At 42.2% G+C, this 22,566-nt stretch overlaps 1 protein-coding gene across 2 annotated transcripts in view; it reads right to left on the bottom strand.

Annotated features, from left to right (window-relative positions):
• PPP1R12A (protein phosphatase 1 regulatory subunit 12A) overlaps positions 1 to 22,566 on the bottom strand; it is a 130,063-nt gene that overhangs the window by 71,176 nt on the left and 36,321 nt on the right. For both annotated transcript variants that reach the window (XM_073000328.2, XM_073000330.2), the window contains exons 2-3: positions 21,133 to 21,263; positions 8,576 to 8,694 (exon numbers count right to left, since the gene is read on the bottom strand). In XM_073000328.2, coding sequence (XP_072856429.2) covers positions 8,576 to 8,694; positions 21,133 to 21,263 — 250 coding nt within the window. The remainder of the gene's footprint in view (positions 1 to 8,575; positions 8,695 to 21,132; positions 21,264 to 22,566) is intronic.

A 22,566-nucleotide genomic window follows, 5' to 3' on the forward strand; every position in this document is an offset into this window, starting at 1 on the left:
GAAGCAATAATTATCACTGTAATTTCAATATGCTAAGATTCCAATAAAGTTTAAGAATAAATATTTGTGATACAGAAATTCCCATCTACAAATGGTCCACAAATGGCAATACTTTATTTCTAAGTCTGATGTATAGACTGTTACTTCCAAAAGCCATTTGATCATTTCCAAGTACACTAATGAGGAAGAGTAACAGATGATGCTACACCTATATAAGGCAGCTCTCTGAAAAACATTCATACAGATTAACTGGTTACTTTCTTTACAAGTGAATTTGAAAAATAATTCTAATGCACTATGTTCAACAAGGATGTATAACACTTAAAAATTCTAATTACCAGCATTTTTCAGCTACCAGAGTAGCCTAATGACAGCTGTTTCATAAGGGTTGCCCCAGGCACTTACCAGTGTACAGTAGTACTGTACAATCAATCCTTACTGCTGAAGAATCAAAATGAGGAAGCAATTTGGTTACTGGCCAATGGCATTTCATTGTATGAACTATTAAGTGTTGAGATGCATCACCAGTTGTCTTCTAAAGTGCCAAAGTGCAACCAGCATAATAGTAACATTAATTAAACCATAAATCTAAATTTACTGACTCCTCGTTAAGGGCTCCAGACTTAAATACAGTGTTTGTCTCTATTTTCAACCTGATATTCACCTTATGTTAATTCTATTTCTTTATATAATTTTACAGAATTCTGTTTGGTTGGGAGGTGATATAAGCTTGCTATTGCTCCAAGGGTGTCTTTTTACGTTGTTGTTTTTTATAATACATTCTGATAAATCACACATTTCTCTGTCTGCTGTCAGCCATATAATCAAAGCTACACTACATGAAATGAAAGCTTGAAATGGTCACTATCGTTCTTCTTTCAGCAATGTTTTTCCTCTTTAGGTTTTCACTAAAGCAGACCTCTACTATTTAAATAACAAATTTCCTGTGCCTCTTACTCTGGTAGCAAAGGCAGGAATGAAAATTCCATGTTTCTAAAGGCCAGAAGGTTAGGTTGATGTGCATACTTGCCACACAATCCTGACTTTTACTTTGGGCCACTAGGCAAGACAGGATTATTCTGAACCCCATTATGCTCAAAACCAGAGGGAAGAAGCAGAGACATATCTTTGTTTCTATCTGTAAGCAGGAGTTCTAACTGTCTGGCAGGCACAGAAAACAGATCCTGTCATATCCTGGGGTGATGCACTTGAGGATGAGAAACATTTTCTGCCTCTATCTGTGATGCAGAGATGCCACAGCAGCAGAAGCAACATCAGAAGCAGGCTTCCCAACCTGCTCTGGCATCAGAAGTCTGAATGCTGAGAATAAAACAGGAACTGGAAAGGAGGGAGTACTGAAATCAAAGAAAATCACAGGCAAGTAACATATAAGTTTTTAACAGGAGGGTACCCCTGCCCACTTGCTAGCTCTACTTCTGCCAGTCTCAAGCAAGACAGAAATAACCGACCTCTGGTGTAAATAAATTATAATCAAGCAAATTTCCATTGTCTACAAATTCTGAATGGCCTGTATCACCGAGCTACCGCTGAAATTAGATGTGAACCAAGACAAGCATTCTCAAATTACCCATGTCTGTACAATTAAGTATTGACATGAACCACCCATGACAATGAACAAAATATTTCCTAACTATTTCTCCTTTTAAAATGAACACGAAGTTTATGTGGCTTGCAAAAAGACTACAAACTATGTTGGACAAAATCTGTCCTTTATTCTATTACTAAAGCAAAAAGAGACTTACCATATTTTTCCATTTATAAGACAACCCGATGTATAAGATAACTGTCCTTTTTCTAACCTCAAATTTGAAAATTTGATCCCTACTTTTCCAAGTAGGGATCAAAGAGCTGCACGATCACTGAGCCCACAAACAGTGGTGGAAGCAGCAGCAGCAGCAGCAGGTGGAGACTGAGGCAAAAAAGCAGCTGGGCTCAACCACCTCTCGCTGCTGCCCACTGACTGCCGCCGCTGCCCAATCACAAGGAGACAATCGCTGGAAGGGCCAATCGGGTGGCAGTGCCAGCAGCAATCAATGGGCTGCCATGCTCTGTCGCCTCTCGCTGCTGCCCATTGACTGCTGCCGCCTGATCACCAGATGATTATTGCTGGAGGGGGTGATCGGGCGGCATCGGCAGGAGTCAATGGGCAGCTGCAAGAGGTGGCTGAGTCCAGCTCCTTCTATGCCTCAGTCTACGCCTCCTCCTGCTCCCTTCCATGTATAAAACAACCCTCAATTTTTTCTCTAATTGTTTTAGGAAAAAGTGTTGTTTTATATACGGAAAAATATAGTATTGTTTCTAAGAAGCAAGGTTTTTAACAGTCCTTTCAAGACAGATATTGAGCAATAAGCAATCTGAAATCCAGAATATGCCCTGTTCTCAATGCTCAATAAAACAAACCAAATCACCTATCCAGTTCTGTGTCACTTTTCTTGTTTCTGCTGGAAAAGATTGAGACTTGAATAGCTTCCCCTCCAGAAATTCCTTAAAAACATCTTGCAACTGAACCATTTTTGCATGCTAGGAAACAAATGTTACAACTTGGTTGCCATTTTATCAGCCTAGGTAGGAAACACATTTTCTTCCATTTTCTGTTATTTGGAGTATTCAAAGATGCTTTGTTACAAAGAGCATTATTTTACTATGCATAAAATACAAGCTGTCACAATCGACAAGCTGGCCAGGGATTGGCATTTCTACTTCTTTCTGCAAATCCTCTAATCCAGAGTTCTCTAAACTACGGCCCGTGGGCCACATCTGGCCCACTTTGCCTTTTTATCCAGCCCTCAAATGTGGGCGGGAGTGGGCATCTTCGTTCTGCCCTTGAATATATGGAGCATATATGATGTGGCCCTCCCACTGAAAAGTTTGGAGACCGCTGCTCTAATCCATCTATCCTTCAACCTGCTCACATACAGTGAGATGAAAACTAGACGTGAAGCCTCAATTAAAAATTGTGCAAACAGCTTTCTAAAAAGCCAATTTCAAGTGCTGCAAGTTTCAGAAGATGTAGACCTGTTAGTCTGTATGAGCATATCAGGCAAAAAGAAAATAAATATTTTTAAAAAGATAAAAAAAGTACTGGTGCCTTAAAGTCCATTAGATTTTAATGTAAGTTTTCATGTATCATCATGTGGACATCCAGATAAATGGACTGATTATCAGTCAATGTTTCTTAAGTCCTTACCAAATGTAATTATTATGCTATTATCTACCTTTATTTTCCTTTACAACTACCAGACCCATATTTCAGAACATGGATCAAAAGTATATGTCATTCTTTATATACTGCTAACAGTCTTTAAAGCTCCATCTTTCTGCTTTGGCTAGTTTTGTGTCTCTTACTAGAATATTTACATGATTTCAAAAGAACTGAATACCAATACAAGTCATAAATCACTGCATGTGTGAAAACAAGCTTACACGACTGGCTCTTAAGAAACTACAGTAGCATGAATGTTTTACTGTGTGATCTTTGTATTCCACCTCATATGTCTGAAGAAGTGGTTATAAAGGTCCACAAAACCTTACATTATAAAGTGCCACAATATTTTTGTCTTTTTTATTTTTATTTTGTTTTTGTCTGAAGATCTAGACTGTTACCATGTCATGGGGGATAGAAGGGTTTAACGACCACACACCCCTGTCCCAGAAATACAGTTCCAAATTCATATCATGGGCAGGCATTAACTATTTGTGCCCGGGTGGGGGAGTCTAAAAGAGTTTTCCCCCTAAGATCATAAGAGATTCTGATCCAGACTGAAATGATATCAATTGATAAAGGTTTATAGATTCATATATCTGCCATTTCCTTCTTAAAAACAAGTCCTGTAATTGCTAAAGGTGTGAATGATGTCATACCTTGTTTTACTCTAAGGCTGCTGATGCAGATGAAGCAAGAGGCAGAATTAGTTCTGGTTTTCTAAACTCAGGCATACCTCCATTCTAAGCCCTTAGAAGGCAAAGAACATTTCTCTTATCTTCGAAAATTAAATTTGGCACGTGCTTTGTCAAGATGGAGGCACGCTGGCATTTATAATCATCAATCAACAAGCTAACAATTGACAGCCAGAAAATGCCTTTAACCAGGAGTATGAAAATGAAAGTGAATTCTTAAGACTTTTTAGAGGGTAAGCCCAACAATAGTCATAGAGTTGGAAGAGACCACTGAAGCCATCCAGTCCAACCCCCCGCCATGCACAAACACCCATCAAAGTACTCCCATCCAGTCTCTGCTTAAAAACCTCCAAAGAAGGAGACTCCACCACCCTTTGAGGCAGCCTATTCCCCTGCTGGCCAGCTCTGACCATGAGGAAGTTCTTCCTAATGTTCAGATGGAATCTTTTTTCCTGAAGTTTGAAACCATTGCTCCTTGTCTCTGGAGCCCTGGAAAACAAACCTGTCCCCTCTTCAACATGACATCCTTTCAAATATTTAAACATGGCTATTATGTCCCCCTCAACCTTCTTTTTGTAAGGCTAAACATTCCCAACTTCCTAAGCCACTCCTTGTAGGACATTGCTTCCAGACCTTTAACCATTTTAGTTGCCATCCTCTGGACATGTTCCAGGTTATCAACATACTTCTTGAATTGAGATGCCCAGAACTGGAAACAATACTCCAAGTGAGGTCTGACCAAAACAGAATAGAGTGGTACTATCACTCCCCTTGCTCTAGACCAGAGGTTGTCAACCCCTCGTCCACGGCCCAGTGCCGCAGAGACAGACCTACTGCTCCCCGCACACACTCCCCTCCCCACAGCTGCTTTGCACAAGAATGTTCCAGTGTGATCGCTCCCCCACCCCTTCATGCATGCACCCAAGTGAAGGGGTGGGTGGGTGTGCGGGCATTCCTGCGCATGTGTGAAGGGATAGGGGAGCGCTCATGCCGGCGCTGGCACATGCGCTCTCCCCCACCGTTTCGCACATGCACCTGAGAGAGCATGCATGCTCGTGTACCTGTGTGCACAGGGGAGTGCCCCACCTCCCTCAGAGGCTTAATCAATCTGCAGTCCCAAAAAGGTTGGGGACCGCTGCTTTAGACGCTATACTCATATTGATACAACCAAGAATCACATTGGCTTTCTTGGCAGCCACATCACACTGCTGACTCATGTACAGCTTGTGGTTTACCAAGACTCCCAGATCCCTTTCACAGGTACTGTTGTCTAGCCAGGTGTCTTCCATCCTTTATCTGTGCAGTTATTTTTTTCTGCCTAGGTGTAGGACCTTACATTTCTCCCTGTTGAAATTCATTTTGTCAGTTTTGGCCCAGGACTCCAATCTGTCAAGGTCATTTTGAATTTTAATCCTGTCCTCTGGGGAATTAGCAACCCCTCCCAATTTGGTATCATCTGCAAATTTAATTAGCGTACTCTCTATTCCTTAATCCAAGTCATTGATAAAGATGTTAAATAGCACAGGGCCCAGAACAGAAGCCCACATTTTACTAGCTTCCTTGAAAGAATATCATAGGGAACTTTGTCAAAGGCCTTACTAAAATCAAGATATGCTACGTCCACAATGTTCTCTTCATCTATCAAGCCTGTAATTCTTATCAAAAAAAGAGATCAGATTAGTCTGGCATTACTTGTTTTTGAGAAACCCGTGTTGACTTTTAGTGACGACAAACTTTCTGTTAATTGATCTGTTCTAGAATTTTTCCGGAAATTGATGTCAGGCTGACTGGGCGATAATTATTTGGGTCTTCTTTTTTTCCCTTTTTGAAGACAGGGACAACATTGGCCTTCCTCCAGTCTGTGGGGACTTCTCCTGTTCTCCAAGAATTCTCAAATATTATTGCCAATGGTTCTGATATTGTATTCTCGAAGATTCTGATTATTACTTCTGCCAGTTCTTTTAATATCCTTAGATGTAATTTGTCTGGCCCAAGAGACTTAAATTCATCCAAGGTACTACTTTTCTATCTATTTTGTGCTGCATTTCCCACACTACTTTACCTGCTCTTTGTCCCTTAGGTTGAGCACTATTTTCTTTTTTGGAAAAAACTGAGGCAAAGAAGGTGTTGAGTAGTTCTGCCTTTTTCCTGTCCCCTGTTAGTAATCAGCCATCATCTCCACGCAGAGATCCTATCATTTCCTTCTTTTTCCTTTTCCTATAACAATAAGTAAAGTAAGACACAGCTGCTGATAAACTGAAACTAGGCTTAATCCCAGCTTGGCAATTTAACTACTTTTCTATGAAACTGCTTCATATAGAGTCAAAGCACAGTACTCCCTGTTCTAAAATGACAGGCAACAGTTTTCCAGGAATATTTCCCAGTCCTACCTGGGCACTGAACGTGGATTGTTTTGCAAGCAGTTTTTGTTGATCGTTAATGTCCCTTTCAAGTTCTAGTTCTTGCTAATTAAAAAACTGACTGTTTCATATTGTAAAAGAATTTTCATCTAAATACAACTTCTATTTTTAAAGATACTGCATTAAGTGACAATCCCAGATGACAAAGAACACTGTGCAGGTAAGTGAGTGGGCTGCAAAGAAGGGACTGCTCTCTCCGTGCATTTTCTGTAAGTCAATTTGTTTAGAAGGATTTCTTCTTAGAGTTATCCTGCATTTTTATACTAGCTGTATAATTTTCATATTCTCAAGAAGCAACATCAAAAGAGACACTATTAATCTCTTAGAAGGCAAATGAAAATATCTGAAAGTTAGTAACTTGAGGGCTGTTTTTGCAAGTCTAATGTCAAGATACATAGGCATGTAACAAAATACCAAAAGACAAACATTTCTATTTCTAGGAGTGGCTAAAAAAATATATAAGAAAACCATCACATCTCTAGGCTCATACAGATATACTAGTCCTTTACCCTCTTTAACACCATATAACTTAATGTGAAGTTTTGTCCTGTGATTTTCCTGTCTCCAACAAACCACTGGCTTAAATAGTTCCATATATTTCCTCTCCAATTTTATTCTGTTCTTGGTTAAAATTATGCACATCCATAACTGTTAAAATTTTACGAACCAGAAAATGTTGCTACAATATTTAGGAAGGAACTTATAGATACCTTTAAATATTTCATTCAGACATGAATTCCCTGATCAATCTTATGACAATTACTATTAATTTTGCTGTTTCTTACAATTTTAGAACCAACAGCCACAATGCATGCTACTTCTAATTTGTTAAATGTATCTTTAAAAAGCAAAGTTAATCCTTTGTTGACACAGACAGTTTGCTATTTGATTCCTTCTCATTAACAATACATACATTACCACAATTGAAGAAAAATTCCCAGAGAGACAAGAAAAGTCTTTGGTTTAAAGCAAAGACTTATAATTGGAATTGTATCCCCCAAAGGAAAAAAAACTCTGACTATAGAATATTTCTCCAATGTCCACTGAAAACATGAGCATACTGGTAGACCCTTCTTATACCTTGACTGTTCCACCCCAAGTAAAACACAAGAGGCCCACCTGAGTCTTTGACATGCTATTCCCATATAAACATAGACGAAAGCTGTGCTTCTCTGACCTTGAAAATCCAAGCTAAGTAATTGATAGCACTTTCCTGAATATCTTGGAAATACAGGTCTTGACATCAGAGATGGCGCAGCATCTCCCAGTTGTGATTCAACATTTATCCTTAAGAGCAATCATAACCAAAAGAGAACTCTTGAAGTCTCTTAAGGCTAATAGTAATTGTTATTCCCAATGAGAACAGACCCTTGATTCAAGGTAACTATGGTAACTCAATAATAAAGGATTTGGTCTAGTTGGGAATAACAATTTTATTTAGTTTTTAAATCAACAGATAGCTTTAATACTGGAGAACATATTTTTCATACATTCAGCTGCTTTTAAATATGTAAACTCAAATTAACAAGCATACTTTTAAAAATGGCAATCACAATAAATGCATGCAGTTATTTTACTGGAAATATATTTCAATGTTCACTCTGCCAGGTCATATACAGTGGGGTCTTGACTTAAGAACGGCTTGAGTTAAGAACATTTTGACTTAAGAACCGCTCTCATAGGAAAATATTGACTTGACTTAAGTACTTAGATTTGAGTTAAGAACTGAAAAAAAACCACGTGGGAGGCAGGGAAAGTGCAAAATGTGAACTTTCAGTTAACTGTTGGCCAGTGAAAAGTGTGCCTGTCTGCTTCCTCACTCCTCCCAGCGTTTAGAGAGTGGATTGGGAGACAGTCTTCAGACTGCCTGGTGTACTGTACTGCCTGGACTGTATTTTCCCTGCCTTCCCTGAACCTTTCTTGACCTAAGAAAAAAAGAAACAAAATATCCCCCTCTAGTGGTCGAAGGCGGAATAGCAGCTTCCCATTACTTTCTATGGATGGAAAAGAGCAGATACGGATCAAATGGTTCTCAATGCATTCCTATGGGAAATGCAGATTTGACCTGAGAACTTTTTGACTTGAGAACCACCTTCCAATACGGATTAAGTTCTCAAGTCAAGACCCCACTGTACATCACTCGTGACATATGGCCACTTTTCTTATGGTGATGTAATTATTTTTGTTTTAATAGTCTTTATGCATGAAATTTTTTTTAATGAACTCTTAAAAAATACCTTGTCTGTTCACTTCATTTTGAAGCAATTCTTCCATTGCCTCTTCCTCAGCAATGTCTAATGGTGTGTCTCCTTCACTATTTACTGCTCCTACATGTGCTCCTTGACTAATTAAATATCTGTTAAGAAAACCAAAAATATGATTAACATGGCAGAATGCTTCTCATAGAAATATTGAACATGTTACATTGAACAGGTAATGTAAACATTCATTAAAATATAGGCACACATTTAACATTAAGAAGATTTATCTTTGACGCTGAACATTAAAACGATCCGTGCATGAGAACTCTAAAGCCACGTTCTTGAATGTTTTGCTAATCATGCATTGAGAAGGCATTTTTAAATACTAACTTCAAATAGTTAATCTTTTACCAGGAAATTCAACATCCATTTATAAACAATTCAACTGATTACTATCAGAACTGATTAATATCGGAACTGATATAGCACAGAAATACTCACAGCACTCATAATGCTGATAGTTAAAGGTTTTCACTGTCCAAAGGCGCTTCACTAAGCATATGATTTGTACAAAAGCATTACAACCTTTCGCAGAAGGTATATTTTGCTCACTTTCAGCTATTCTAGTACCTTGTGCCACCAAACATGGGAAGCAAGAAGCAAGTCTAGGGAGGCTGTATCCACCATCCCTCTGTACATTTGGCTAATGTAAAAATGTCATTTGATACTGAAAGTAAAGCATTTTCATAGTAACTCTCCTCTTCCCTTTGATCAAACAAATAAACAAAAGGACAACTGGTGGGGTGCAAGGCAACAGTATAGCAAGACGGTAACAAAGTGCTTATTTCGTAAAGTAATGGAGGACCTGGCAGAAGGGATGTACCAACAGAGACTGACAACCTACTAATTTACAAGGAGAGAAAAATATCTTCTGCATAGTTACATGAAGCTTCTTCATCTTAACTTTGGAGGCTTGTTTGCATTTCAGACACTGCATGAGGGCAAGGTTGAAAATATCTTGCTGACCTTGCTGCCTGGTGCCTGAGACCAAGCAATGCCTGAAAACTTGTTCCTTAGCATAGCAAATTACAACAACAGTTGGTCCACAGAATAAATTGAACTTAAATCCCCAGTGAGCCTACTCTCATTACAACTTATTACACTAAACAGAATTTCAGCCATTAGGTGCCCTATTGCCATTCTCCCCTACTCCTGCAAAGTGAAATACTTCATTTATGACACAGCCTGCTACACTCAGATGACAATGTATCCAATGAAATACCCCCAGAATGATTGCCTATTCACCTTTCAATCATGTGAACACATTCCTGGTGAGTTTATTTAGTATGTTACTACTATCAATCTCAAAGATTTTAATAACTGAAAAAAATTAAAAGCCATGGAAAGCACGTGTTTCAGATATTAAAAATCAACTATGAACTAATACTATGAACTGAAAGCAGAAATACAATCAAGGAAGAATGCAAAAAAAAAAAAAAGACTATTCCTGGCATATAAATAAATAAAACTAATAAACAAATTCTTTAAAATTAGCTAATGACAAGATGTGAAGCCAAGCTACAAGGTCTGAATCTTAAATGCAACTTTTCAGTGGCTGGCACATGGGGACCAAAAGATAATACACATCTACATTGAACTGCACATATCGAAGGAGCACAGTTTTGATTATACACAGATTTATACATACATACATACATACATACATACATACATACATACATACATACATACATACATACATACATACATACATACATACATACATACATACATACATACATACATACATACATACATACTCTGGTCACCCAGAACCGGGGACATGAGTTCAACACTGAAGACAACAAAGTTGTTTGTTTGTTTGATTTATACCCCACCTATCTGGACTACTCGTTGTTGTTTAGCCGTTAAGTCATGTCCGACTCTTCGTGACTCCATGGACCAGAGCACGCCAGGCCCTCCTGTCTTCCACTGCCTCCCGGAGTTGGGTCAAATTCATGTTGGTCGCTTCTATGACACTGTCCAACCATCTCCTCCTCTGTCGTCTCCTTCTCCTCTTGCCTTCACTCTTTCCCAACATCAGGGAGATTTCTCTTCTCATGAGATGGCCAAAGTACAGTGGTGCCTTGACCTACATCATTTTGAGTTATGAACAGCTCTGTTCGCAAAATTTTGCTTTGACTTGCGAACAGAGCTTTGACTTAGGAACACAGAAAAGGCAGGCGAAAAGTGTGGGAAATTCAAATTGCAAACTGTAGGTGGCAAAGAGGCTGCTTCTTTGTAGCTCTTTCGCCCTGGAAGTTAGAGAATGTGCAATCTGAGAAGGCTACTTGCTAAGGTAAGGACTCAGAAAGTCTTTATACTTTAAAAAAATTGTTTGGGATATTTTTGCAGTGTGGTTTTTGGCTGGAGGGTTATGTTTCCATGCTGTGATGGGTCTTGGGGGGTTGTTTGTTTTTTGGTTCCCCCTCCATTTCTGATGGGGGGCTGGTTCCTTTTTCAAGTGTTTTTTTCCCATTTCTGATGGGTCTTGGGGAATTTGATTTTTGGCCCCCGCCCCATTTCCAATAGGGTCTTCGGAGGTTTGCATGCTTATTGCCTTGTTCTCTTTGCATTTCTGATCTGCTCCGTTTGTTTTTGCAGTGGTTCCTGCATGCTTCCCTTGCTTTTTGCTTTGTCCATTTCTGACCTGCTCTGTTTGTTTTCTGTGCATTTGCCATGGTTACTGCATGCCTCCCTTGCTTTTTGCTCTGATGGATCTTGCAGACCCTTTATGCAAGGGTCTGTGCTGGCTGGCTTGCTCTAAAATGGAGATCAGACTCAAGTATCCCCCATTGTCTTTTCTCTGTGTCTTCTCCTTTTTGTGCTTAAAAGCACAAATCGAGTCCACCATTCTATCTACTATACCATCACACTGGGTATCAGTCTACATTTTATAAATGCTCAGTTTAATTGCAAACTAATATAATTTCAATTACAAGAAGTTGGTCATTTGGGAATTGCAAGTGGGACCTGCAGCATTATGTTGCAATGTGTCCTTACTTCTCAGGAGTGCTGCTCAGGTTTCAGCCAGCAAGCCATATACACCTGCATCTTATTCCTTTTTTAATCTTTTTTTCAGTTGGTGTTAACATCCCAGTTACTGAACATGCTAATTGTCTCGGTAGCACATAAGACTCACATAAAATTTAGAAGCACAAGTCCACCATTTCCCATGCCCCTTCTTGTCTTGCACTGCCACCAGGCTCAATCTTTATCTTTTCTGGGTTTGTTTGTTTTTCTTTTCCCTTTTGTACTAAAGCTAGAACCACGAAGGGGAACATTCGAAAAAAGAGCCAGTTCTTTTTCAGGTTTACCAAAAGGACCAGTACAGTATCTGAAAGCACCAGAATCACATGCAATCTGAAGCATTTCCCCATACACATCCCCAACTGCATTATCAGCACAGATTTGACTCTGGGACTAAAACTCACTAACTGGGAATCAAGTGTCAAATTGAAAGTTGGGTTGCTATCCAGATAGTATAACCTACCAGTTTACCAGATGGTTACAGCAAACAACATGACAGCCCAAGAGATGAAAGCCTTCAACTAAAAGATATGTTTGGAAGCACCAGACATGAAATGAAGCTGAATAAATTCCTAGTTTAAAAAAAAAGAAAGCAGGTATATTTTACTAAATTGCCCAGGCCCACAAATTTAACAAAACTGAAAATATGTGATACTATAATAGGTTCCTCATCTCATTCAATTCAGCTGTCCCATCAAAGGCAAAAGCGAAGTCAAAAACTATCCTCTAGGTATCTGACAATAAGTGCATACAGCTACACTTTGTGCCCGTAAATTCCATACCTTAATTCCACCTTTCTACTGTATGTCCACAATAGCAAACAATATGGTAGAATATAATTTATAAAAATGCTAACATTTACGAGAAAAATAGGCCCCCAATTCTGAACGGTTTATAAAATAAAAAATGTTAACATTGAAACAAACCCATCTCTTTCAAAATCAACTCAAGATGAAATAATTAGAAAAACATCTGAAATGATTGTTAACAAATTGTAAACAAATGTCTATGTTCAAGCAACAAACACATAGGGAGAAATCAGGTGCCTGATATAAATAGGGGAAATTCAACTTTACAGTATTTGCTTATAATACAATTTTAAGTAAAAGGTTTCAATAAAGGAAAAAAATTCAGCAAACTGAACAAGCAAGATATGTGTTTGACTCATTTACATAAAGTTTCTAAGAAAACTTCCTTTGACTAATTCATATAAAAACGACACTTGCTGATAACCTCCTATAAGGCATCTAAAGAATTCATAATTGATTTTAGGAGGAAGAGAAATGTACATTTACCACTGTACATAAACAGCGAGGAAGTGGAGAGAGTTGGTAGTTTTACATTTCTGGGTACTTACATCTCAGAGGACCTCTCATGGACTAGAAATGCCAACATGCTAATGAGGAAGGCACAGAAGAGGCTGTATTTCCTGAGAATGCTCGGCAAGTTAAATTTATCTCAGCATTTACTTCTGTCCTACTATCGTAGCACCATTGAGAGTGTCCTAACCTATGGCATTCTGGCATGGTTTGGGAGTAGCTCTGTAGCGGACAAAAAAGCTCTACAGAGAACCATTAAAATTGCCCAGATTATCATCGGGCTCCAGCTACCAACCCTGGATGACATCTTCACATCCCGCTGTCTGAGAAAGTCACACAGCATCCTGAGAGACTCTTCCCATCCTGCTTATAACTTTTTTGAACTGTTACCGTCTGGCAGAAGATATAGAACAATTAAGACTCGGACCACACGTTTTCTCAATAGTTTTTATCCCAGAGCTATAATTGCAATTAATAATGGGCTTAAAGACCACCAGTAGTGAATAATTAGTTGGACTGTGTTACTTGGCCTGCGGTGTATATGTTTATATTTTTAGTGGGGGACTTTTAATGGGTGGGGAGTGTTTGGGGAATTTTATGTGTGTGCATGTGTCTGGTCTCTGGGTGTCTGTGAATTTTGTTGTATGGGTATACTGTGTATATACTTACAATGACAATAAATTATTAATATTATTTAAAAAGTTACTGCATGTTTATTGTCAGAAGAATACATTACATAAACATGGAAGCCTAAATTAGCAGTCTCCTTTGATTTAGCTTTAGCCGAAATCAGACATCTCACATATTCAGGTGCAACTTGCATTGTTTCCATTCACAATAAAAAAATTAATCAAAGCCTTTCTCAATTCTGACAGCATTCTTGGAGGAAACAGATAATCTAGAATCTTTTCAGTTGGGGTCCAGGCTGTGCCATGGGGTTAAAACAGCATTGGTCATCCTGGAAGACAATCTCCTGTGGGAGGCAGACAGGGGGAGGGTAACCCTGCCGGTCCTCCCAGATGCTTCTGTGGCCTTTGACAGGATCATCCACAGTATCCTTCTGCAACAGCTATTGAATCTGGGGTCTGAGATTGACCATGTCTCCAATGTTTTTTAATATCTATATGAAGCTGCTGTGAGAGGTCATATGGAGAGTTGGAGTGTTTTGTCATCAATACACAGATGACACACAGTTCTATTTCTCCTCTTCCATCTGCAGGTGATGCCCTGTGCATCTTTGAGTGCTGCCCAGCGTCAATAATGGATTGGATAGTGTCAACAAATTGAATCCAGATAAGACAGAGATTCTACTGTTGGAAGAATTGTTAGACAAGTTAGAGGGATATTTACCTAGCCTTAATGGGATTATACTCCCCTTGAAGGACTGGGTATACAGTCTGGGGGTACTCCTGGACCCAGCTGTCTTTAGGGAAGCAGAAATATCTGCTGAGGCCAAGAGTGCCTTTTATCAACTGCAGTGCCCGGCTGTATCCCCAAGTATTCCCCAAGTAGGGAACCGATCATGGCAAAGCACTGCCAGCCAGCCAGCCAGCCAGCCCCGGACGATGTCTGGCTTCCTTGGCGGGGCTGTCCCGGGGCGCAGATGGGCGGGTCGGAGGGTCTTTCTCCGGCGAGTGAGGGCTCGGAGGCAGCCGCCTGGGGCGGGAAGCGGCGCGCCACCGACCCACCGACCGCCAGCTAGCCAGCCCGGGACGACACCCGGCCTCTTTGGACGGCAAGCAGCGGGAGAAGGGCTCGGAGGCAGGCAGCCGCCCGGGGCGGCAAGGGCACGCCACCCACCCACGGACCTCCAGCCAGCCAGCCAGCCAGCCAGCCTGGGAGACGCCCAGCCTCCTTGGACAGTGAGCGGTGGGAGGAAGGTTCGGAGGCAGGCAGCCACCTGGGGCGGGAAGGGGCGCACCACCCACCCACCGACCGACCGCCAGCCAGCCAGGGACAACGCCCGCCCTCCTTGGACGGCGAGCGGTGGGACGAGGGCTCGGAGGCAGGCAGCCGCCCGGGGCGGCAAGGGGCGCGCCATCCACCGCCAGCCAGCCAACCCCGGACGCCTGGTTTCCTTGGCGGGGCGCAGACGGGGTGAGGAGGGGGGTCTCTGGTGCGCCCCTCCCGGTCCAGCCGCTGCCACCCTGATCCCGGTTCCAGGCAGGCGCCTCCTCTTTTGCAGCACCTCCTGCCACGATGGCTCTCTGGCTCGGCGCCCCAGGGGTGCGCACGGGGATCAGGGCCAGGCCCTTCGCCCCTCCTTCCCTCCCTCCTACCAAGGCGCCAATCTGGAGCGCCCCCCCTCCCCCCTCCCGCCGTCCCCTATTTATGTAGGAGCTCTGGGGAGGTAGCATGCGGTGCCAATCAGCTGTTTAAAAAGCATTGCTTTGCCCTGATTGGTTCCCCAAGGAAGGAACTGATCATCACAAAGCGAAATTCCCCCATAGGGAACATCGCAAAGCAATCGCAAAAGCGATCACAAAATCTTCATTGCAAAGCGATTACATCGTTATACGAAGCAATCGCTATGCGAGGCACCACTGTATAAGGCTGCCTTTGAAGTCAGTATAGAGACTTCAGCAAGTCCAAAATTTGGCAGCTAAACTGATTAAAGGTACCAGCAGATAGGAAGACGTATCCCCAGCCTTCATTGGCACCCTGTTAGTTTCCATGCTCAATTTCAGGTGCTGGACGTAACCTATAACCCTTAAATGGTTTAGGGCCCCACAAAATAGCTACCCATCCTAAATGCTTCTCACCAGTTCTTGATGTGAAGAATTGTAACACCCAAAGAGTCTAATAAAGCAAACACTACGAATCATGCTTTCTTGGTCATGGCCTCCTCCCTCTGGAACAGCATCCTACAGAAGCTGGTCAGGTACCACCCCTCTCTGCTTTTGGAAGCTAAATGAGATCAAATTATATAAAGCTACTAACGTGAATATTGCGCTAAGATGTTCAAATGGATTTTAATTTGTGTATTTTCATTTAAAGACAGTTTCAGTTGGTAACAGGGTTTATTGATTTTTTCATATTTATTATAAGTGGTGCCTTGCAAGATAAATGCCTCGCAGGACAAAAAACTCGCAAGACAAATGGTTCTGGCAGTGGGGTTGATGACTCGCAAGACAAATGTTCTTATGGCCGTGCTTCGCAAGAATGCTTTCCGTTTTTTGTACAGTGTTTTAGTATATGATCAGGGCTTGAAAAACGCACTCACCCACTTGTCTGCAACGAGTGAAAAATGCTGCTGGACGAGTCACAGCTCCCTCCCTCCCTGTTTCCCCTCCAACTATCTCTCTAATCCTGCAGTGCTCCCCTCCCCCTTCCCATTGCAAAAGGAAAACTCCCTCTTCTAGCAAGAAGAGAGTTTGAGCGGCACATAGAGATATAGCTCTGCAGGAGAATGTAGAGTAGTCCCATGCTGTGCTGAGGGGTTATGTCAAGTTGTGTTTTTTTTTGTAAGTTGCACAGGAAAGGTAGGGGGCTTAGCTTGTGCTGGGGGGGGGGTTATGCCACTTGTTTGTCCAGGGCAGTTTTGGCCAGTGGTGGGAAGGTATGTGGGAAGCAGATATAAAGCACAGCCTTTTGTTTTTGTGAATGTAGCAGCTGCTGACATGGGTCCCAAGAAGCCTGCTTCTGCAGAGGCCGGGAAGGTGACAAAGGAGAAGATTACACTTGAGATGAAGGAGATCACCAGGAAGCACAACGGAGGCATTTGAGTGATAGACATTGCCAGGGAGTACCAGAGGAATCCCTCCACCATCGGTACCATCCTTAAGATGAGGGAGAAGATCCTTGCCACAGATGTAGCCAAGGGAGTCACCAGGATCATGAGGAACCAGCCAGCTGTTCTGGAGGAGGTGGAAAAGTTGCTGCTCATCTGGATGCAAGAGAAGCAGCGTTCAGGGGACACAGTGACTGAGGCTGTCATTTGCGAGAAGGCCAAGGCCTTCTAACACAGACCTCGTGCAGCAAGAGGCAGGAATCTCAGTTGAGCCAGAAGAATTCAAGGCAAGCAGAGGCTGGTTTGAAAGATTCAAAACCAGATCTGGAATCCACAGTGTGGTCAGGCATGGAGAGGCTGCCAGTTCCGATGTTCCTGCAGCTGAGGACTTTGCCACAGAATTCCTGGAGGTCGTGACACACAGGGCTACCTTCCACAGCAGGTCTTCAACTGTGATGAGACCGTGCTGTTTTGGAAGAGGATGCCCAAAAGGACCTTCCTCACTCAAGAGGAGAGCAAGCTGCCTGGCCACAAGCCCATGAAGGACTGTCTGACCCTCCTCTTCTGTGCCAACGCCAGCGGCAACCTGAAGATAAAGCCCTTGCTAGTGTACCATTCAGAGAACCCACGGGCTTTCAAGAAGCACAAGGTGAACAAAGGCCAGCTGGGGGTGTTGTGGCAATCCAACACTAGGGCTTGGGTCACACGCGTCCTATTTGTGGACTGGGTCAATCTTGCTTTTGGCCCTGCTGTCAAGCAGTACCTGCCGCTGAAGGCCCTGCTCCTCATGGACAATGCTCCTGCTCATCCTCCAGGCCTTGAGGAAGACTTGTTGGAGGAGTTCAAGTTCATTAAAATCATGTTCCTGCCGCCTAACACCACCCCGGTACTCCAGCCAATGGATCAGCAGGTGATTGCCAATTTCAAGAAAAAGTACACCAAGGAACTTTTCAGGCGCTGCTTCGAGGTGACCGATTCCACCAACCTCACCCTGCGTGATTTCTGGAGGGACCACTTTGATATTGTCACCTGTCTGAAGTTGAACAGGATCAGCCGGAGAAATCTTAACTCTGCTTGGCGCAACCTGTGGCCAGACTGTATGGCAACAAGTGACTCTGGTGTTTCTGTGCCTGCACCAGAGTCAACAGTGATGGAGGACATTGTTGCCATGGGCCTTGAGGTCACAAAGGAGGACCAGGACCAGGAGCTATCCACCCAGGAGCTGGTCAAGCTGCAGGCTGAGGCTATGGAGGAGCAGGCCTCTTTGGAAAAGGAAGAAGAGCCAGGCGAGGAACAGCTGTCCACCACTAAACTGAAGGAGCTCTTAGAACAGTGGCACAATGTGCAGACTCTAGCACAGCGGTACCACCTGGACAAGGTGTTGCACAAGACCTTTCAAACACATATGATGCAAGGGTCATATCCCTTTTCAGAGGGATGCTCAAAAGGCAGCAGAAGCAGCTGACTATGGAGAGGTTCCTCACGAAGAAGCCGAGACAGGAAGAGGAACCTGCTGCTTCTACCAGCGGGGCCCAGTTGCCTTCCTCCTCCTCCTCCTCCTAGAAGACTGCTGCTGTGATGTGAGGACAGTTCTGTCTGCCTCCAGTTTCCTGAATTAAAACACTGGTCCTGGTGGTTTAGAGACTTCAGCCTCACTTGTTCACTTTAAAATGTGAAATGTAAAAAGTTTATGTACTGTTGGTTTCTGTATGTTTATGCATTTTCTGAAGAGTTTTGCACAATCCAATGACTGTTAATGACTGTTTCTGTTCAGTTTCAGTGAAGGCAGATGTTCCTGCCTCATGTTTGCTGATTTTTAAATGTTTTTCTATGATGGTTGTTGTGGGTTTTTGGGGCTCTTTGGCCATGTTCTGAAGGTTGTTCTTCCTAACGTTTCACCAGTCTCTGTGGCCGGCATCTTCAGAGGACAGCACTCTGGATGAAGTTCCATTATTTTCTTTCTTGGGCAGTAACAAAGAGATGTTACTGGCCTACAGGAGCACAGTTATATTGTATATATAATCCTTTTAAAAAGCGTATTATTTTATGACCAGTAAATAAAAATAATACATCGCTTCTCCATTTTAAAAATTGTGTCAGGAAACCAGTTATTCTAAGGAAGTGTGTCAGAGAGAAAGGCAAAAAATTCTTTTTTTAATCTTCTGCTGAGATAGAACACACAGCTGGAGTCCAGAAGGAACTTTCCTAGAGACTAATTTGTTCACAACCAAAATGGGAGAAATAAGAATAAAATGTTATATTTTCACATGACTACAGCAATTGTTGTGACCACATATTGCCGTGGTGCCTTGACTTATGAACTTAATCCATATTGGAATGGTGTTCTTAAATTGAAATGCTCATGGCATAGGAGCCTCGTGGCGCAGCGGTTAAACCGCTGTACTGCAGCTAAAACTGTGCTCACAACCTGGGGTTCAAATCCCAGGTAGCCGGCTCAAGGTTGACTCAGCCTTCTATCCTTCCAAGGTCGGTAAAACGAGTACCCAGCTCGCTGGGGGGGGGCAATGTGTAGCCTGCATAATTAAATTGTAAACCGCCCAGAGAGTGCTTGAAGCGCTATGGGGCGGTATATAAGCAGCACGCTTTGCTTTTTCGCTTTATTAGTTGAAGCAACATTTCCCACTGAAATGCATGGCAACAGGATTAACCCGTTCCAGCATTTCAAAAAAACACCAAAATATATATATAAAGCACTCAGAAAGCCCCATCGGAAGGCGCTGGAGCTTAAAAAATAAGACACAACTAAAACTAAACAGAGCAAGCCCTGAAGGCTGCCAAAAAACAAAAACAAATAAACAAAAATCCAACCAAAACCCAAAATTAACCATCAAGCAATCCCCACGCTGGGACTGCAAAAAACAACACAGCACAGAAACATAACCCCCCTCAGCCAAAACCCACCCTGCGAAACCCACCCAGAAGTTTCTAAAAAGGAAAAAGCATCACCTTACCAGGCAGACCAAAGCCTCCTTCAATGGCACTCACTCCCTGGCAGGAAGCCGCCTCTTGTGTCGCTGCCGCTCGCCCTGTCCATGGAGGAGCCCTTCCGATCCGCGCCCCTCAGCCCAGCACCTTTGGCCGCCCTTTCTCATGAGTAGACCCGCACCAGGGATGGGCAGGGAGTGCACCGGCTTCCTGCACCCTGCGGTGATCCGGAGCCGCCCCCGCCTCTCCTTCCTCCTCCTGTGCCACATAAGTAAAAAAGTTCCCTAACCCCCTGCTCTAACCATTGGGGCGAAAGAGCTACAAAGAAGCAGCTTCTTCGCCACCAACGTTTGAATTTCCCGCCTTTCCCCCCTGTCTTTTCCTGTTCTTAGGTCGAAGCTCTGCTCACAAGTTGAAGCAAAATTTTGCAAGTGGAGCTGCTCGTAGGTAGGGGTGTTCATAAGTTGAGGCACCACTGTATCTTGTGTGGTATTAAAGTAGTGAAGGGCCTCAACCAATAAAGCAATTTAGAAAATTTTCTGAGAATTTTTGGTGTGGCAGTCGGCATCAAGCACTACTTCATCTGTGACACAAATGATGTATTTATTCTGTTCTAATAAAACTTGTTTTTAAATCTTATTTCCAGTAACTCTGCTAACTATAGCATCCTTAGTTACACAGTAATGTAATGAAAATAGATGTTATTGAACTGCATGACCGGGTGAACAACTGAGATTGGAAAAACATTTAGAATCAATCTACACGCATATGCCTAAAAAAGCAGTTTCAGCTGCTACAAGGGGGGAAAAATACTGACATATCCAGCTGTTAAAATACAATCCCATCTGATATACTGGCTTAAACAGTATAGCGACACACACTGCAGCCAAAAGGAATACAGCTATTATCACTTCCTTTTAAGGGAAAACAGAATCCAAAGTATGTGATGGAAGAGGTGTCAATCTATAGCCTGGACAGAATTAGGTTTCTAAAATTCATAGCTACTACTAATAAGGATATCCAATATATCAAATAGGAAAGACTGAAGAGAACTATATCCAAAAAAACCACAACCACTCTATTTCTAAATGTTTGCCTGGAATGACTATCTACATTCCAAAATACAAAAGACAAAAGTATAGCCACAAATAGTTGGTTTTAAAATTCTACTTAAAATTAGCTTCTGGCTACAAAACTGAAGGTGCAATATAAAGGCCACTATCTGATAAAGAAAGCAAAAATCTCAAACTGAGGATCAAATATTTCTTTCTACATGTTTACCAATTATAGATAAATGTGCGCAGTCCAAGTAAATCTTTCATTTTTTTCCAATGTATCTGAAGAAGGAGGGAGACAATTTCCTTCTCACTGCCCTAATTGAAAAGCTACATATGTATATATATAAAGGGTGCTCAAGGTATTCATGGTGTTAAATAAGTTCCTGTTAGCATCAAAAGGCTACAATAGATTGAGAAAGTTTACAATAAATATAGAGAGAAAATGCTTACTCTGCTATATCAAGGTATCCACAGGAAGCAGCTGCATGTAGAGGTATCCAGCCTTCATTATCAGGTTGATTAATACTGGCTCCATTCTCCACCAGAAATTTCACCATATCTATGTTATCATCTATGCAAGCCTATAAACAGAAGAAAGAAAGATTAAAGGCACAACCATCACAAAAAACTAACGGCTCCTTCTAATGTTTAATGGCATTACGTATATCAAAGAGAGCACATAACAATAAATAGTTCTTTCTACACAAGCACATCCTATTGCTTGTCCAGCATTTCTAATGCTGTTACTGCCTGCCACTTGGTCCAACTTTTATAACAAAATATTTTTTTTACATATAACTGTTTTTCTATAGTAGACCACCACCCACCTTGGAAGGACAGACTGTATACAAAATGTTTCTGTTCTGAAATATATATACAGTGGTGCCTCGCTTGACAAGGATAATCCGTTCCAGCAAAAACACTGTAGAACAAAATCATCATCAAGCGAAAGTAAAAATCCCATTGAAATGCATTGAAAACCGGTTCAATGCGTTCCAATGGGCGAAATACCTCCGCGTCCAGCGAAGATCCCCCATAGGGTGGCTATTTTCCGGTGCCTGTAAAGCGAGGAATCCGTCCTAAAACACAGCAAGGAGCCATTGTACACAGCGGGCGGCCATTTTGAAAGCCCAACAATCAGCTGTTTTGATCGTCGTTAAGCGGAAAAAATGATTTTTCCCTATTAAAACATCATTTTGCGATCACAAAAACTTCATCGTTCAGCAATTTCCTCATCTAATGAGGTAATCGTCAAGCGCGGCACCACTGTACAAGAGAATAAGGATAAATATCCAGATATATACAGTCTTTTTTGACAGATCATTTTCCATTATGATTCTTCTCTGCCACAAGCTAGACTAAATGGCTGTGAGGCATAGAACAGACTCTGGTCTGTAAACAAAATACAGTGGTGCCCCGCATAGCGAGGTTAATCCGTTCCGGATTAACCTTCGCTATGGGAAAACATCGTAAAACGGATCAAAAACCCCAATTGGAAAGTTTAATGCGTTCCAAATGGGCCCAAAACTCACCGTTCTCCAATGTTTTCCCTTGTTCCGGCGGCCATCCTGGGTGTACCGGCGGCCATTTTGGGTGCACCGGTGCCCATTTTTTGTGTTCTGGTGGCCATCTTGGGTGTACCAGTGGCCATTTTTTTTGTTCCGGCGGCCATCTTGGGTGTTCCGACCGCCATCTTGGGTGTGCCAGTGGCCATTTTTTTTGTTCCAGCGGCCATCTTGGGTGTACCGGCACGCATTTTTTGTGTTCCGGCAGCCATTTTGGAGCCGCAGAACAGCTGTTCCCCCATCGTAATGCGAGCGTGCCCTCGCATTAGCGATGGGGAAATCCGCATCGCAATGCAGATTCATCGTTCAACGGTGCCCT

This window comes from Pogona vitticeps, chromosome 5 (assembly GCF_051106095.1).
Source record: "Pogona vitticeps strain Pit_001003342236 chromosome 5, PviZW2.1, whole genome shotgun sequence".
Lineage (NCBI taxonomy): Eukaryota > Metazoa > Chordata > Lepidosauria > Squamata > Agamidae > Pogona > Pogona vitticeps.